This window comes from Littorina saxatilis, linkage group LG3, assembly GCF_037325665.1.
Source record: "Littorina saxatilis isolate snail1 linkage group LG3, US_GU_Lsax_2.0, whole genome shotgun sequence".
Taxonomy (NCBI): Eukaryota; Metazoa; Mollusca; class Gastropoda; order Littorinimorpha; family Littorinidae; genus Littorina; species Littorina saxatilis.
The window spans coordinates 20,434,661-20,453,595 of NC_090247.1; the positions used below are offsets into that span (position 1 = coordinate 20,434,661).

An 18,935-nucleotide genomic window follows, 5' to 3' on the forward strand; every position below is an offset into this window, starting at 1 on the left:
TTAATTAATACAGTTGCATTTAACAAGTGATTTTATAAGAAAAGTCGGTGACGTACTCGAAAAATCGAGAACTTGTTTACGATTTGCAGATAACTAGAGCTTCCGCTTTGGAGACAACTGACGATTTTTCATTTTGTGCAGTTGTACCGACCGTTATAAACGTTCATTGCGACTTGTCCGTCACTAAAAATGTCAACAATCAACTACAGCAAGTGGGATCACATTGAGGTAAGTTTTTAGAGATTTTATTTTGATTCCGCCTGTCTTCCAGTTCCAAGTTCCATGGCATCATCAACAGGAACCCTATCATGACTATGAGTATGAACTCTCTCTCTCTCTCTCTCTCTCTCTCTCTCTCTCTCTCTCTCTCTCTCTCTCTCTCTCTCTCTCTCTCTCTCTCTCTCTCTCTCTCTCTCTCTCTCTCTCTCTCTCTCTCCATACACGCACATGTACACAGACACAAAATTATTGTACTTTTTGTCAACAAAATCCTGAAGGCAAAGGCAAGTTGTCAGGTGTTGCATGAAATGTTTTAAAGAAAATGGTAATGTTACTAATGTTAGTAATGTTACGAATAGAAAGGTAAACTTGTGCATGATTAATAACGGTGCCAGGCAATCCGTGTTCATCAAAGACAGGACGTCTTTTTTGGTTTGTGCGCACAACTTAACGATCAGCTTTCAGTTAGCAATGCAGTGCTATGCACTTTGTCATTTAAACTAGGTGTCATTTTGTGCGAAGGGTGTCGCTACTGGGTAATGTAAATTTAAATGAGCTTTTATGTGTTCCCTTGGCTTTGCTCTGTACAGATCTCTGACGATGAAGACGACACTCACCCCAACATCGACACAGGCAGTCTCTTCCGATGGCGCCACCAGGCTCGTGTCGAGAGGATGGAGGAGTCAAAGAAGAAGAAGGAGGTTATAGAAAAAGAGAAGCAAACGTAAGCATCTTTTTGTACATGATGATTGATAAGCAGTAGAGGTTATTGTGAATAGGTAAGAGGATGGGGGATACTCATTCCAGGTCTGAAAGACGAGCCCTACTGTGAGAGGCTGAAAGCTCTGAAACTTCCAAGCCTGGAACACCGTCGCCTGGAACACCGTCGCCTGCGGGGCGACATGATAGACACCTTCAAGTATGTGCACGGCATGTATGAAGCGGACAGACCCCACTTTGAGCCCATCAGCAGTAGAGACACTAGAGGCCACTCTCTGAAACTCGGCAAAGACCACTGTAGACTGAACGTACGAAGCAATTACTTCTCCCAGCGAGTAGTGAACACCTGGAACAGTTTGCCTGAAGAGGCAGTAACAGCGCCATCAGTCAACAGCTTTAAGACCAGGATAGACAATTTCTGGCGCCACAGTACTTCTATGTACAACCCTACCTGCCTAGTCTAGATTGTAGAACAGCCCGCCACGCATGCTACAGTCTAGTAATAGGACCTATGTAAAGGCTACACAGCTGAGCCTACCACATAGTAAACTTCAAGTTCAAGATACAAAACAATTGTGGATTTAGAAGTGTTGGGGGGGGGGGGGGGGGTGAGAGAAGAGAATAGAGGCTGAGGAATTGCTTGGGGGTTAGGGAATTGGCTGTGATGGGTGGAGATAGGTCTACCTGAAATTTGTGTCATGAGTGCATTTGATGTCTGATGATTATTTAATAATGTTACTGATAGAATGTATGTTTTAACTCATACTTCAGAATCAAAACCAGATTATTTGAAGAATAATTTTTGTGTTTTAAGATAATATTTTGAAGATAGTGTCATTTGAGTAAAATTTGTTTTTAAAGGCCGAGGGTCGGGTATAAAAGCAGAGTGGCGCGTGCCACTTCAGTCTAATGTCCAACCCTTTTCAGGAAACGAGCTCTCACTTGAAATATTATTTTCAAAAATACTCTGTCTATACCAAACTCAAAAGCACCATTTTTGTCAGGCAAACATTTCAAGGTGTACACCACACATGCACCCCAAAAAGTGTGTATAATAAGTCCTGGATAACGTACTTTCAGAAAAAAAATTCACTCACCAAATTTGAATTAAAAATCAAACGGCTGTCAGTCGTGGTGGACTGGGCGGAGCTAAAGACACGAGAAAGATAATGTCCACGCACCGCTCATTCCTTTTCGGCAACACACACCCGCAACACAACGTTTACCAGATGTTGCCTGACCCCAAAGTTCCGGTCACTCCGCGCTATTGCAGCCGCCCTGGATGCTACATGACACCACTGGCTAATCTGCCTGAGCACTTTCAATGATCATTCTGTAATTAATAATTCATTTCAAAGATAGTCTGCACTTTTCGAATGTTAGTTTGGTTTATATTACTTCTTTTTTTTAAAGTGAAACATATCCATCCGGAAAAAAACGTTTTCTTCTTGGGCTGAAAAAGTAAGCTGAAGCAGAGAATGTTTGTCTCTTGCTGAAGTTATTTAGTGGATGAATACAATCGTGAGTTAGGTACCAATGTCTGGAATTTATGGCAGAATTTTCCAAAGAAAATAATATTGTTACGCGTTGCTTGATGTTTCCGGTAGAACACCGCGTATCAGTCATGCACGTTGGAACCAGGCACTCATGACTCATGAAAGCATGGGTGCAACTCTGCCGGCTACATGCCGGCAGCCGGTTTTTGATTTCATCGGCTGCCGATGTTTTTGTTCCAGGAGATTTTTTTTTTGGCATTTTAAATACTAAAAAAGCTGGACCCCAACTTTTGCCGGTTTTTGGAATTTTCCAGGTTGCACCCATGTGAAAGACGTTTTCTTCACTTTTTCACACACTAAAACACCACTCTTCAAGTGACTCTGAGGCAAATGTCGTAATCCCTGTCTGTCACAGATATCATATTCATCAACATCCAGCAATAGTGATGCTCTGCTATATAATTAAAACTTTATTAGTCACAAAGCTATTCTCATCCGTCCACGACGCGAGACCATGCCTTGACTGACTAAATGCAAGTTTTCCCACCAAATTTCTCCTCTTCCCGCAAATTTTGGTGACCTAGTTAGTCTCAGACAAAACCAAACATGTGGGCTGGGGGAGCGAAATGCGGCACGCTCACAGTGCCGTTATGTATCTGGACTTACTGGTCAACCTGAAGCCAACGGTCACATTCGTAATTAACAACCGCAAACTATATCTTTTGTTCAAAATAAGGGTGTCCAACAAGTCAGTTTCAACTTGTTAGATTCACAGACTTTACATTTGGCTTATTATGGCAAAGAAAATGGTCAATATATTTTCTTTAGTCGGTTTGTGTAACCAGGGTTCTACTGTTCCAAAAGCCGTCTAGACTGACCTACTCATCTTGAAAACAGTACCGACCTTGATACCTTGTGAACTGTAAAACCAAGACACAGAGCTAAATAGAAAGCAGTGACACATTTAACTCTGTAGATGGTCCCTCAAGTTATTGGCATCCGATTGTTGGTGCGAGTTTCCACTCTGGTTCTGCACCAAGAGAGAGCACCAAGAGAGAGGGTATTTCTACTCTTCAGTCTACAACACGAAGTCAGGTTGACCGGTTGTGTCAGTGTATGGCACGTACTGCATAACTTTGACCATGTGCTCAGTTGTATTACACAGTGTACAAATGCGCGTGCGCATGCGACGGTGTGTGCGTGTGTGTGTATGTGTGTGTGTGCGTGTGCGTGTAATCTGCACTCAGCGGATTTATTGCTAGTGTCAATAATACATTGCCACTAATAATGCTTCCAAATAACCATCAGAAAAAAGGTGAATATCACACACAAAAACAACACGCACACACACACTCACTCACACACACACACACACACACACACACACACACACACACACACACACACACACACACACACACACACAAACACACACACACACACACACACACACACACAAACACACACACACACACACACACGCACACACGCACACACGCACACACGCACACACGCACACATACACATAAAACACACACACACACACACACACACACACACACACACACACACACACACACACACACAAAGGTTCACAAGAAAGGCACACACACCAAGGAGAGGTATGCAGTCTTCTGTTGGCTTGTTTAATCAAGCGGAATGCCTTGGCCACTGCATCCACCAGACTAGGTAACTTGAGACCTGTCGGTCACTGAAAATAGTCTCCGCCCAGACCCATGGGTATTTCGGCCTGTTGGACCTCGGCCTTTAAGGCTTGCTTACTTTTACATCAAATCATAGTTAAACTTGTTTCTTCCTTTTATTACACCCCCGGTATAGGGGTGTGTATAGGTTTCGCTCGATGTGTTTGTTTGTTTGTTTGTTTGTGTTCGCATATAGATCTCAAGAATGAACGGACCGATCGTCACCAAACTTGGTGAACAGGTTCTATACATTCCTGAGACGGTCCTTACAAAAATTGGGACCAGTCAAACACACGGTTAGGGAGTTATTGGTGGATTAAGATTCTACAAGGACTTATAGAGCGACATATTAATGGTCAAAGGGAAATAACCACACTTGTTAGCAGTGCCTGCTCAGTTGGTGGCAGTGAGAATGCTAAGGACGGGGGTGTTTTTCCTACCTCGGAGGAATTTCTTGTTTCGAATTGTTTTCTTTTGTTTGCAGCAATTTTGAAAGTATATTAAGCTTAAACATATTATTACAGTCATTTAAATCTTTTTTGCAGATACCAACAGAAAAAGGAAGAAGTAAAGAAGAAGCTGAAGGAGGCAGAAGAGGTATTCATCAACTATGATTGTATTTAAATGTACTCTCATGGGTGTTACTCTTCCGGCTTTTGCCGGATTTCCGGTTTTTCAAAAAATCTGAAGCCGGAAATTCCGGTTTTCCGGGTTTTCAAAAAAAAACAAAAAAAAAAGCTTCGTTTCGCTAAGTTGAAATAACGAGCAGCGGTTCCGATCCGACTTTTGACACCGGTTCGCGTGCTTTCTCGGTTCGCTCCCTTGGTTTTGCCGCCATCTTGCTTATTATGATTTGGTTTCGTCGGTGTCCAGAAACTTTCTTTCAAACTTGAGCATTTTGGACCCCTGCCTTTCAGGTTTTTTTATTTTTCCCAGTAACACCCATGTACTCTTCATTTAACTGACAAATCTGGATCAGATTTTATTTATGTGCATAGGTTTCCAGGGTTTAGCCTGGAAGGAAAAAAACCTATAGCTTTAGCAGTATAGGTCATGTGATCCCTGTATACAAATTCTGACGAGACATGTCGTCAAAGGCAAGAAGTGCCAAGTAGGCTAGGATGAGGAGCATCCAGGGGCATCCTCTCCCTCCTCCTAGGCATTAGTGTGTCCTATGAAGTTGAATATTGCAATTTATTTTCATCTGAGCTTTGAATTTGCTGTTGTATTATGGTTTAACAAAAAAATTTGTGTCTGTCTGTCTGTGCGTGTTAAAGTCAAAGACAAGAGTGACAAAGTGTTAAGTAATGATGATGGCCCCTTTGACTCACTGAAGGGAAAATAATGGGTCATTTTGAGATATTATGCACCATGTGTGCATGTTGGGTTAATTAAACAAACCCTGGGTTTCTGTGTGTAATCGCATGTAGATTCTGAACTGACTGACTATATACATTTGATCACTTACCACCTGTGTGGGATACAATTTGACATCAATTCTGCAGCAAGTGAATTGTGCACATTGGTACAAAGAGTCAAAATGTATGCACACTTTAAAACCAAATTTAGCAAAAATTAAGGTTCTGTATCACAAACATTATGTTGATTTGCTTTTCTTTTTCCCTAGCTGTAACAAATCCCCACCCCTTCATTTATATAAATTCACTTTTTTCTTGTGCTTGTGTTTCAGAAAACAGCTGCCGAGTTTGACAAGCTTACCCTGGAGAAACAGATGAAGGAAATTGAGAAACAGGAGCAGGAGTTCCGAAGGAAGGAAGAGGACCTGAAGAAAGAAGAGCGGGTAAGTTTTGCTTCTGTAAGTTTTCTACAGCTTAAAACTGGTTGTTTGAGTATTGGGGTTTTTTTCCAGGCATTTCATTGTTCAGTTTTAATATTTTGCTTCATGTTTTATTATTTGCACTAACTTATATAGTGTTTATGAGAGGTAAAACAAACTTGCATTTTTACTCAGTATCTGCCAAGTTGTTGTAGCCTTCTGAAAGTGAAAGAGGTATTATTATCACCTGAACTTGTTTCACACATGTAATGATGCTTGTATGAATATGTGCGTGATGTCCATCGCGATATAACCTTGAACGGTTGAAAACGAGGTTAAACACCAAATAAAGAAAGAAAGATGTGCGTGATGCATGTTATGTAATATTGTATGTGTGGAGATATGTTATGCAATATAATAAGTGTGGATGTATGTGTGTTTCAGTTAACACCATGGAATGTGGACACCATCTGTCATGAAGGGAAATCAAAGACGGTAAGATGATGTACATATTTATAACCACACTTAGTATAAGCTTAGCTTGTTGTGTGGTAACAAATGTTCATATTGTATTGTACATGTCACCCTGTATTTCCGGAATAAATTTTGTTTAAACCAGACGGTAAGACTTCTGTTTGTAGTCATTAGTCCCATGCACACATTTTCTCTTTCTGTGTACATAAACATCTATAAGGCCAAACAGAAAAATATGTCTGTTTCCGGTAACCCGACCGACCCTATTTTTAAGCGCCGACCCTAAAGGTTTTTTCGCTTTTCGCACACAAAAAAAGGGAGGTAATCGGTCGATGAGACTTCACAATCGAAGAGACTTACCTCCCGTTTCCGTCGTCACGCAAAAAAAACATGGCGGCCAATGACGCCGGGGGAAAAAAAACCACATAAAAAGACGTTAAGAAAAAGGTTATAAAAAAATGAATAAATAAATTTTTTAAAAACGACCGACCGACCGACCCTATTTTTTTCGGCGATGTTACCGGAAACAGACATATTTTTCTTTTTGGCCTAATGCTAATCACAATTTACAAGGATTTGGTTTTGTTTGCAGCAGTAGAGTGGTGAAGAGAAAAAGTAACTTAGGAACTAAGATTTATTGACCTTAATTAACCATGCTTCGTGAGTCTCACAAAATTGTCTTTATCTCTGAAACTATTTGGAGTTTTGAGACTTTGAGACTTCATGTAATGTCTAATCACCATACGACCTTACCATTGCCCAACTTTTAAAAGATTATCTTTGTAAACAAACAAATAAACGATGACGTAATTTGAACTACACACTCTGGATGATGCGGGTCGTGGGCGACCCATATGGAATTATGTAAGGAGTTTAACGTTGTTTATCCTTATTCGGATGGCGTGGGTCGTGTACGACCCATACTCTGCAAAGAGGCGGCAAAACGTTTATCCCTATTAGGATGGCGTGGGTTGTGTACAACCTATACTTTTTACGCTGAATCCTTCTTTGGGAAGTATGGGTCGTACACGACCCACATCATCCGGACTGTGTAGTCCAACACGTGATTCGGTGAAGGTTAAACAGAAGCTTGTGAAGATGACCTATTCTAATCTGTTTATTTCCGATACATCAGTCGTTTTTGGGTGTGATGGTTTCATTGGAATTTAAAACCGTGTATTAGAAAAAGAATGGATTTGAAATACTGGAGCTGTCGCCTTGTCTGTTTCAAATGATTGACTCTGGCTTGCAGCTGTGTTGATAGTAGTGTTTCAAGGGCTGAAAGTAGTATTTCAAGGGCTGAAGTGGTTAGTACTGTAACTTATTTGCCAGTGATTTGTAATGTTCAACTTCAGTGTGTCATTTGCAGCTGATCAACAAACCAGAGCCAGTCAAAGAACTGACAGAGGATGAGAGGGCAGATAAGCAGGTAAAGTTCAGAACATGCTCACAGTATTAGCACAGAATACCACACTCATGCTGGCATGCATGGACACACTCTGGCATGCTGTGAGAATGTGTGTACGTATGCCAGAATGTGTACATTCAATCTCTGTGTGTCTCTCTCAGGCACACATATTTACATACACACACAGAAGTACAGGCATACATATACCTGAAGACCTTGGGAATTACAAAGTTTTGTTTGGATGAGATAGATTTGATTGAGTTAAAAACAAGCTACACTTAGAAAATCTCAATCAAGTGAGGCAGAGCGTTATTTTAAGATCTGAGAAACAAAGGGATGTAAGCACTTTAAAGTGGCTTGTTCATTTTAATGCTTGTTATTCTCATTGGTGCCAGGAGACTGGTTCTCCATAACTCTCGCTGTTGATGCACAAGTATTTATTTAGAGCGCTTACGTTCCTGTTGCTGCTCGGAAAACCAAGTTTGTGAAGGGGGGAAAAGGGGGGTAGAGGAAGAAACAGCTTATGTCTATGGAAAAAAGTTACATCAGGAAAAATAATTGCATTAGAATTTCACTGTGCAGTCACACAAGAAAAAGAGTAGTTATAAGACTTGAGTTTCAGCTAGTGGACAGATCGTTCTCTAGTTTCCATTATGAGTCGATGTGCACAGGGTGAGTGACGTGAGCTTCAACTAGCCTAGGGGAAAGGTGGCTCTTAGCAAACTTTAGTTTCCAGTATGTATGTGTGTGTACAGCCAGTGGAAAGGTGGTTATCACAAAACATCATGTCCAGTATGTGTTGGTGTATACATTGTCCAGTGTCTGTGTGTGTACAGTGACCAGTATCTGTGTGTGTGTGTACAGTGTCCAGTGTGTGTACAATGTCCAGTGTGTGTACAGTGTCCAGTATCTGTGTGTGTGTACAGTGTCCAGTGTCTGTGTGTGTACAGTGACCAGTATCTGTGTGTGTGTACAGTGTCCAGTGTGTGTGTACAGTGTCCAGTGTGTGTGTACAGTGTCCAGTATCTGTGTGTGTGTACAATGTCAGTGTACAGTGTCTGTATGTGTACAGTGTCCAGTATCTGTGTGTGTGTACAGTGTCCAGTATCTGTGTGTGTACAGTGTCCAGTATGTGTGTGTACAGTGTCCAGTATCTGTGTGTGTGTACAGTGTCCAGTGTCTGTGTGTGTACAGTGACCAGTATCTGTGTGTATGTACAGTGTCCAGTATATGTGTGTGTACAGTGTCCAGTATCTGTGTGTATGTACAGTGTCCAGTATCTGTGTGTATGTACAGTGTCCAGTATCTGTGTGTGTACAGTGTCCAGTATCTGTGTGTATGTACAGTGTCCAGTATCTGTGTGTATGTACAGTGTCCAGTATCTGTGTGTGTGCAGGCCGAGTTCAGCAAGAAGTACAAGACGGAGATCCGTAAGTTTGGTATGATGCAGCGCTATGACGACAGTCTTCAGTACCTGCAGGAACACCCCCACCTGGTGTGTGAAGAGACCGCCAACTACCTGGTCATCTGGTGCATTGATTTGGAGGTTGAGGAGGTGAGTGTGTGTGTGTGTGTGTGTGTGTGAAAAGATGGTCATCCGTTTCAATGATTCTTCAGGTAGGGGGTTACTTAACTCTGGGTGTGTCTGTGTTTGAGGAGACTGCCAAGCACTTTATCTGATGCATCAACCAAAGAAATCCTCCCTTCCAACCTGCTGTTAGGTTTGAGAGAGAAGAGCTTTGCAGTATGTGCTTTTTTGAGAAGCCAGTGTATTAGCTGAGTCAGTTTATAGTTCTGCAGTGCAACATGTTAATGATTGAGGTGTATTTTTTGTTGTTGTTGTAGAAACACAACTTGATGGAGCACGTGTCTCACCAGACGATCATCATGCAGTTCATTCTGGAGCTGGCCAAGAGTCTCAACCAGGACCCTCGCAGCTGTGTGCGCGCCTTCTTCTCCAGGTACGTTGCCTGGCTTACTCTTACAGTTAAAGAATAAGGTATAATATATGTTTTTGCTAGTGACATGGAGGCTGTACAGTCTGGATTCAACCTCAACCTTCTTTTGCAGGATCAAGGTGGGGGAGAAACAGTACATGGACGCATTTAATGACGAGCTTAACAGTTTCCGCACTCGTATCAAAGGACGGGCTAAGGCAAGAATTGAGGAAGCCCTGAAAGAATATGAAGAGGTGAGCTATTTACATGTCTATTTTGAACTTCAAATTTGTTTGATTTGGTTATGAATAGCAAGCATATACCGTTCAAGTAAAGTGGAGAATAAGTCATCCCAAATATCAGAAAGTGAATGATTTTGGTCTGAAGAAAACACATACCGTATTTTACGGACTATAAGGCGCAACTTTTTTTCTCAGTCTTGACCCCTGCGGCTTATTGAATGGAAGCGCCCTATGTGTTGTTAAAATAGAAATCCCTGGCCAAGTTTCATCTCAGACATCAAAGAGACCACCTGTACTGTACCAACAATAAAACAGCCTTGCTGCGTACTGTTCAGAGTTCGAATTTTTAGTTGAATTAATGTTGTAAATGAGATCTTTTTCAATCTGCTTCATCAATTTAGCAAAAAGCTGACAACTGTGCACAGAATGCAGCCACGCTGTTGAATTTTGGTATGTGTCCAAATGAAAGGGTGCTCCTATTCCAAGTGAAATCCACCAGAAAAACGATTGCTTGCTAGCACAAATAACGTTGATGTATCGCTCCATTCTAGTTTAAATACTTTTTTTGAACGCACACAAATACATGGGTGGGATTCTTCCGGTATATGCCGGAAATCCGGATTCGTAATGTCTGTGGTGACGTTTTTTTTGTTGTTAATTATACAAATCCTTCAGCGTCTGGGGGCCCCCAGACCCCCCCTTAAAATTCTTCAGGATTCATGACGTTCTTCAGTCCCACCCATGCAAATAGGCACTCTTCCGTAGTCTTGGCCAGCCACCTATATATGAGTTTTAGTCGGCCTCTGAAGGGAAATCCAGTGTTCGATGGATACATTGTGTGTGTGCAGGAGGAGAGACAGAAGAGACTGGGACCCGGTGGGCTGGACCCCGCGGAAGTGATGGAGTCGCTACCAGAGGTAAGGCTTTTGTCCATTGTCTGTACTCACTGAGTGCGACTAGCAAAGGTGCAGATTTCACTCCAGCTCCTTGCAGCAGAATTCATTGTTACTTAAAGCAGCTGTGTTGGTTTGTTTGTTTGCTTTCTCTTTGTCTTTTCTTTTCTGCACATGTAGTGGTGAAATTGTTGACCAGAGTTGGAACACTTCCTTGGTAAACAAAGGGATAACAGATGACAGGTGTAACATCGTCCTGCAAGAAACCTGTTCCTGATGAGCACCTAATTCCCCACCCTGCAAGTTTTAATTTCAAAAATGATCTTTTCAAGCACTTCCAACAAGTTTTACAAAATGCAGTCATATCCCCAGTCTCTGTAATTTTGTCTCTCTGTGTGCAGAAGTTACAGCAGTGCTTTGAGTCGCGTGACATCGGGATGCTGCAGCAGGCTGTGCTGGACATGCCCAAGGAGGAGGCGGAGTATCACATCAAACGCTGCATCGACTCCGGCCTCTGGGTGCCCAGCGCCGGTGACCTTGAAACACGGGCCGCCGACGCAGAGGGTGAAGGGGCAGAGGGCGCTGTGGGGGGGTCAAAGGACATCGAGGAAGAGGAGGAGCTGTATGAACAGGTGGACTGAGAGGGATGGGGGGTAGAATGAACTTTGTTCACGTGCAAACGGCGGTGTATGCCTGCTGAAGAGCAAGCAAAAGAGGGTGTATTTGGCGCGATGTTTCCACGCATTTCTGTGAAGGATGAAAGCAGGAGAAAGTGTGTTGAATCTCTGTCCACATGGCTGTTCTTCCAATTGAGGTGCAACCGTTGCCAGACATATTGCAGTCTCATTGACAAATGTAACCCCTTCTGAGCACTTCAGCGCTCACTGGTAACTTCACTGGCCAAAGGCTATTGGTACTAAGTTATAACAGATTAGGTGTACATGTACCAAGTTTAACAATAACTTAAAGGCACAGTAAGCCTCCCGTAAACCATCACAGAGCTCCCCGAGCGTCTACCTACAGTACAAGCATACTTCTATTTGAACGCTCACCGAACGGGAACATCCTAGGTGCCCTACGTAAAGAGCGAGCAATTTTTAAAGAATTAATTTTGCAGATTGTCTCAAACACTTTTTGGACCCATCCTGAACTCAGGTCAAAAATGAGTTACTTCCCTTCGGGTCTCATTCTATCGATGTAAACTGGCGATAGCCGTGGATCGATGATTATCAGAATGTTTTTGGACCGTGGTGCATTTTTGCGCTAGACCTAACTTTTAAAATCTAAATAATAAATTGACAGCTTGTTTCACAAAACATTCTTTAATCATAAAAGAATTCTTTTTTCATCAAGACAAGATCAGTACAATTCGAAGTTGTGAAAGTTTGAAAAAAGAAAAGCAGGGTCACGCAAGGGTCGTAGCAGACGACGGTTTATGCATATTGCCGTTCCTCTCAACAGTCAAAAGCCATCGCTAGAGTTCTTGTGAACCACAGCCGTTTGTTTCGTGCATAAAAACGTGCTATTGTAGGTAAGCTCACATCGAGTCGCATTCAAATGACTGACGACTACATTGTGAAAAAGGGAAACTGGATCACACGGGTTCACGATGGCTCAGGGGTAAGATAAACCACGCAAAAATAAATTCTTTGAAAATTGTTCGCTCTTTACGGAGGGCACCTAGGATGTTCTCAATCGGTGAGTGTTTAAATGAAAGGGTGTTTGTACTGTGTGTAAAAGCCTGACCGTATCTGTGATGGTTTACGGGAGGCTTACTGTGCCTTTAATACTTCAGGCATAATTATTTGAAAGGTAATGAATCACTCAAAGTTAAACACAGGAAAAGTCAAATTCACTTCTTTTTTTAGAATGAAGCAATGAAAGATAGAATGTTCTGAGTTATATATTCTTGGCTGGGCCAAGGTTACATTATCACATACGCAAAGCGAGGTGGAACAGTATGTTGTTTTGTTGTTTCTTTGTAAGAGAATGAAATCAAAGTGAGGATTGATTTCAATTGGTGTTTTCTGTAAGCTCAGCATATTTGCAGCTTTTACTTATCAGCATCCAGCAGTATTGTAGACACAGTCGTTTGATGTACCGTACTTTCCGGGTCATAAGGCGCGACTTTTTTCCTCGAGTTCGACCCCTGCGTCTTGTATAACGAAGCGCCTAATCCGTGTATGAAATACGAAAAAAATCAAAGAGACCGCTTGAGTACCAGTCAAACAACTTGTGATAATGCATGTTTCAGCTACTAGGTACTGCCCTGCCTTTGATCTGGCCGCACACACAGATTTCCACTCTGTTAAACTCGGTCACTGACCCCGATGCAGGAAGTGTTTCCTCTCTCAGATATGACAGGGGAACCACCTCTCATGGCAAAAACTGGGTCATTGACCCCTGGGAAGAAGGTCGTGTCTTTTAACAATGCCACCCAGCTATCACAATGCCTTTGGTCACTGACCGGTCACTGACCCCGATGCAGGAAGTGTTTCCTCTCTCAGATATGACAGGGGAACCACCTCTCATGGCAAAAACTGGGTCATTTTGGTGCGCCCTATTGGCCCCCTGCGTCCAATGGGTGACTGGATTACAATTTTTTTTTTTAAAGAAGATAAGTCTTAGATAACAAAGCGCCTTTTCACCCGGAAAGTACGGTAGTTAGTTTGGATTTCAAACTGCAGCAAATATGAACACCACCTTTAGAGACATTGAACTTACTTTTCTATACTTGTATTATCTTTGTTCAGATGCATGCACGTTTACGTCAAGTTCAGATCTTCCATGTCTGATGTCGTTTTGTGTTGCACACCCTTTCCTCACAATGATAAGAGTAGCATGTTATATTTCTCTCAATATCTCTTTTCATCATTTTGTATTGTGTTGTACCAGGTGTGCATTATTTACTGTTCGGCGACTTTGTAACTGACCGCTTTCAATGCGTAACATTCCTTACTATGTTAGCTACAGAGATAGCCGTTGACAAAGAAGGGAGAAAAACCCATCGTAGAGATTGACAAGGTAATTGTAAATAAAGGATGAAATAATGTGTATGAAAGATTGAAGAGTTGAGCATGCTTGTCATAGAATGTTTGAGAATAAATTTCATTTATTGCTGACATTATTTTGTAGTCACAGAAAAAGAGAGAGTGCGTGTGTGTGTGAGAGAGTGTGTGTGGGAGAGTGAGTGTGAGAGAATGCATAAGGTTACGTGCGATACAGTGGTACCCCTTTTCAAGACCTTCAAAAATCTGATATAGGGACTCAAAAGAACAGGTATGTTTGCAGAGGTTAGGAACAGAGTAACTCGGAAAGAAGGGTCTTAAAAGGATGGGAGATACAAATCGAGGAGTTCCACTGAACCATATGAAATAAGGACCTGACCTTTCTGACGTTGATTTTTTAACACCACTCATCCTTTCTGTTTCTTTTTTAACCCTTTATTATGTCATAATATCTGAGAGAAAAAACACGTCATATCACATTTCACACGCATACACATCGCTGTCTCATACATACAACACAACTTCACTCAGTGGCTGTTGGGAAATAATGTACAAAAAAGCCATACTTTTAACTTTTATAATTGCTTCGCAGGTCAGCTATTACATCATTTTAGGGATGCAAGTTGGTGAAAATCTACACATCTTTTCAAAGATTTCACCTGACTTTTTTTTTCAAAATCCAGAAAACTTTTTCGAAAACCGTTTTCAAAAACCACAATTCCTGATGTAAACTTTCAGCCCTGTGATTTGATGATTTTTTTTACATGGTTTTTCATTCAACTGCAACATTCACTGGCAATGTCCCAATGTTCGACCAAAAACTGTACTACCAAATCTTCTCCATTGCAATTAAAGTTCTATTCAGTCAGTTTTGGTTTCTTCTTTTTCTTTTTCTTCTTCTTTGCTGCGGGTTTCACTGCTGCTGCAGCTGCCTCCTCCTCATCTTCATCCTGCATTTTGAGTCCCCCCATAGCAACGGCAGTGTCGTCATCATCGTCATTTGATGGCAGGTCTTTGTCATCGCCTTCGCACTCCTGGGCAAGCTTGGCCGGCATCCGGTTCAAGAAATGATGACGCACTGTGAACCAAGACAAAAAGTCAGCATGAGTCTACAGTGGAACCCCTTTTTAAGTCTTTACGAAATCTGATAAAATCAGGTCTTAAAAATGGCAGGAGTCTTAAACTGGAGGTAAATTTACAGAGGTAATGAAAAGGAAATCTGCAAAATCAAGGTCTTTCTTCTTCTTCTTCTGCGTTCGTGGGCTGAAACTCCCATGTACACTCGTGTTTTGCACGGGTGGAATTTTACGTGTATGACCGTTTTTACCCCGCCATTTAGGCAGCCATACGCCGCTTTCGGAGGAAGCATGCTGGGTATTTTCGTGTTTCTATAACCCACCGAACTCTGACATGGATTACAGGATCTTTTTCGTGCGCACTTGGTCTTGTGCTTGCGTGTACACACGGGGGGTGTTCGGACACCGAGGAGAGTCTGCACACAAAGTTGACTCTGAGAAATAAATCTCTCGCCGAACGTGGGGACGAACTCACGCTGACAGCGGCCAACTGGATACAAATCCAGCGCGCTACCGACTGAGCTACATCCCCTCCCAAATCAAGGTCTTAAAAGGGGGGAGGTGTTAAATTGGGGTTGCACTGTAGTGGAAACAGTTGTGCAACAGAATGAAGAAGACCTGTCATGAGAACAGTACACACCGCAAAAACCATCAGTGATTGTCTTCCACAAAACTTCACCTGACCTATCTTGTGGTACAGATGAATACTAAAGTATCTCACACAGCCTTACACTAATAGTAGAGTGACTTCTGCTTTTTGGCAAACGAAAGTGGACAATGAAAAAGCTCTGGGCCGGTGTCACGAACTGAAACCTCTGCTGAACAATCCTTCTCATTGCGGTTAAGGCCATGTGAGGGCCAAATCGCTATTTTCCATATCTGATGATCAGCACTGTTTGTGTCGCTTTTGTTATAATACTGATGGTCTCTGAATTAAAAAATGTTAATGTGTTTGTTTATTGTGTATGTCGTTGCTATAGAAACAGAAAAGTAAACAGCAGCCATATTGGATTTTAGGAACCGTTTTTTCCATATCCAAATGCTCGATTTCTGTCCAATATTTTGCATAAATATAGATTTAGATCATATCTACAGATTTACCATTTATTTTTTCTGTGAGTATTACAGTTATTTAAAAAAAATTTTTTTTATCATAATGTTGAAATTTTGCGTAAAATTTAATATTAAAAAAATCGTAAAGCCAACATTTCTTTTCCGATTCATTATTCAAATGGTAATTCTGTAGATAGTATGTAAAAGTACAAGTATGCAGAATTTCACAGAAATCTAACCAGTAGATTTGAAATCATTTCGTTCCCAAATGTCAAAACATGCAAACTGAGGAAAAAGCAAAAACGCACACAATTTGTTTTGAAACCATTGATAGTTGTAATTAAACTCAAAATACATACATGTATCACCAAATTCCACACTGAGGAATGTCTTTCACACCTTAGAGACACAGTTTAAAAGTTAGGGAAGACATAAAACATAAGTTATTTCAAACATGTGCAGTACACTAGGAAAATTGTTTGTCCCGAGTTACAAACAATGCATACACACACTCCCAATTACAGCATGCACACCAAAAAAAGCTCGCTCACTCGTTCACGTTCACATTCACACACACACACACACACACACACACACACACACACACACACACACACAAGCTAGCTCCAAATTACGAAACGTACCCAAGTCATTAATTGCACATATGCGTACAATAACCACAATATATGAGAATAATGTTAACCACAATAACAATGACAAGTCGCGTGAAGCAATATAAAAACATTTAGTCAATCAGTATGAAACTTAAATATCAACACCACAAACCAGTCATCGCCAAGACTATGAGATACATTTAGATAGTCTCGGCTAACAATACCGAGACGGATCACGCTCGTCTCCGCAAAGCATGAGACCGTATAGTACTTACTAAACCTATTTTCTGTAATTCTGAGCACATTGTTAGAGTGAACATGACATATCTATATATTTTTGAATTCAGGAAAAAATGAGGAATGCAATGCAGTCAAAGTTTATTTTGTTACTAAAAATTAGATTTTAATGACAAACTTAACAAGCAAACTCATTAATTTATTTTTAAAATTTTGAGCTGAAATGCAATACCATAGTCCGGACTTCGTCGAAGATTGCTTTACCAAAATTGCAATCAATTTGGTTGAAAAATTAGGGTGTTAGAGCGCTGCCTCAACTGCCTAAAAAAATCCGGATATGACGTCATCAAAGACATCTTTCCAAAAAATGGAAAAAAGACATCTGGGGATATCGCACTCAGGAACTCTCATGTTAAGTTTTATCAAGATTGGTCCAGTAGTTTCCTCGGAATCACTTTATACACAAACACACCATGAGTCATGACCCTCGTCTCGATTCCCCGTCTATGTTAAAACATTTACATAGTCAAAACTTAGAACATGCCTGCAGCATATGCAGGGCCACCTTCCAGCTGAACAAGTTCTTCCAGTCTCTTTGACTTGGCTGCCCGCACTTTGTCTCTCCTTTTACTTTGCTTGTCTCTCACAGCCTTCAGACTGTTCCGCACCCTCTTGTGCATCCTGGCTGCTCCAAGCCTCTTCATGTGATGTCCAGTCTGGAATCCGAAGAACTGGGCAGAGTCGGCAGCAGCAGCAGGTCCAAAGTTGAACTCTCTAATAGCAGTCAAGACTGCAAACTCAACACGACTGCGGGAAGCAAAGTGGTCCTTAGCACATCTTGACCAAATGAGGCTGTGGAGACACTCATTGGCATTTTGTGTCTTGCCAGAAACACATCTGCTGAGTAGGTGTTCTTCAGAAAGTCTCTCATAAATGGGCAACAGGTGTGCAGCTAACTTCTCCTCATTGAGGGGTGTGTGGATGAGGTGTTTGTGTGGACCTGGAACTTGGTGCTTCGCCAGCGCTTCCTGAAAGAAACACCACGAGCTCTCTCCAGCAGGACAAAGTTCATGTTGTGGATTTTCGTCAGTGGAAAAACAATGGTACAGTGATGCCATGATTGCTTTTTTCATGCTACACACATCCTTGTTGCTACGAATTGCCCGGTTGTAGTAAATCTGTAGCTTGCGTATGGCATTGCCTGTCAGCTGACCCCTTCCACGTCCACCAAGAGTCACCCCTCGCTTTCGGCAGTCTGTCACCATGTTGCGAAGAGCTGTACCAAGTCGTTTACTCACATGGTTCACACACTCTTCCTTGTCAATGTGAATATCCTCACCATAGGGCTTGATGTCGTTGAGCTCTGTAAAAGTCTTGGAGTCACCGTCCGACAGAAGTGTTGTGTAGCGAAGCTTGTTGGTGTTCACCGATCGACGCCATATGACACGGGCTGCTTCCACCTCCATCATCCCTGATGAGCCTGCAAACAAGAACAAAATAAGAAATGTAATTTGCAAACAGAGTATTTTTTAAGTGTGTGTGTGTGTGTGTGCACGCATGTGTTATTCACAGTCATTGTACAGCTAATACTTCAACTGTAATTAATACAGAAAAGAATTGAAATAAACATGGAATTACCAAATTACTGTATATTAAATTTCTAGCAGCAGGTATTTATTTATTTATTTATTTATTTACTTTTATTTATTTACGAGGATTTATATCGCGCACGTATCTCACCCCACAAGGCGACTCAAGGCGCATGTTACCTATTAATAGTGGTGAGAACATGTTATATTGTGGCACTGAACATGTTAGATTGTAAACGTTAAGCATAATTCATCAATTGATACTATTTGAACATTTTTAAATACACTTGTATTGTGCCACACATACTTACACGTATGTATGTGGCCACACATGTATAGTTGTATGTATGTATTTGCCACCCCCTGACCACTACTAGCTCCCTCTGTTCTAAGCCCGTTGATTCTGAAGACTTGTGAATCTCACTTCATGCTGTAAATACAGCTCTCTCTCTCTCTCTCTCTCTCTCTCTCTCTCTCTCTCTCTCTCTC

The 18,935-nt window shown here is 41.6% G+C and overlaps 2 protein-coding genes across 2 annotated transcripts in view; one reads left to right on the forward strand and one right to left on the reverse strand.

Annotated features, from left to right (window-relative positions):
- The first annotated feature begins 68 nt into the window (after positions 1-68).
- Positions 69-13,993, forward strand: LOC138961852 (hsp90 co-chaperone Cdc37-like). The gene is made up of 11 exons (XM_070333526.1): positions 69-228; positions 810-943; positions 4,684-4,735; positions 5,829-5,939; positions 6,360-6,410; positions 7,759-7,818; positions 9,194-9,352; positions 9,643-9,758; positions 9,868-9,988; positions 10,825-10,893; positions 11,271-13,993. The coding sequence occupies exons 1-11, from the start codon at positions 190-192 to the stop codon at positions 11,508-11,510; spliced, it is 1,152 nt and encodes a 383-aa protein (XP_070189627.1). The 5' UTR covers positions 69-189; the 3' UTR covers positions 11,511-13,993.
- A 464-nt stretch (positions 13,994-14,457) lies between these two features.
- The window catches only part of LOC138961849 (periodic tryptophan protein 1 homolog), a gene marked incomplete in the record, with an annotated part of 270,004 nt that continues 265,526 nt past the window's right edge, over positions 14,458-18,935 (reverse strand). The window contains 1 exon segment of the mRNA XM_070333522.1: positions 14,458-14,955. Within this exon segment, the coding sequence (XP_070189623.1) occupies positions 14,735-14,955 (221 nt within the window).

Excerpts from the sequence above, each read along its gene's own strand:
- LOC138961852 (XM_070333526.1), top strand. The coding sequence starts at position 190 with ATGTCAACAATCAACTACAGCAAGTGGGATCACATTGAG. Across the intron at positions 944-4,683 it reads ATAGAAAAAGAGAAGCAAAC|ATACCAACAGAAAAAGGAAG; the intron begins GTAAGCATCTTT and ends TCTTTTTTGCAG. Across the intron at positions 6,411-7,758 it reads ATGAAGGGAAATCAAAGACG|CTGATCAACAAACCAGAGCC; the intron begins GTAAGATGATGT and ends TGTCATTTGCAG.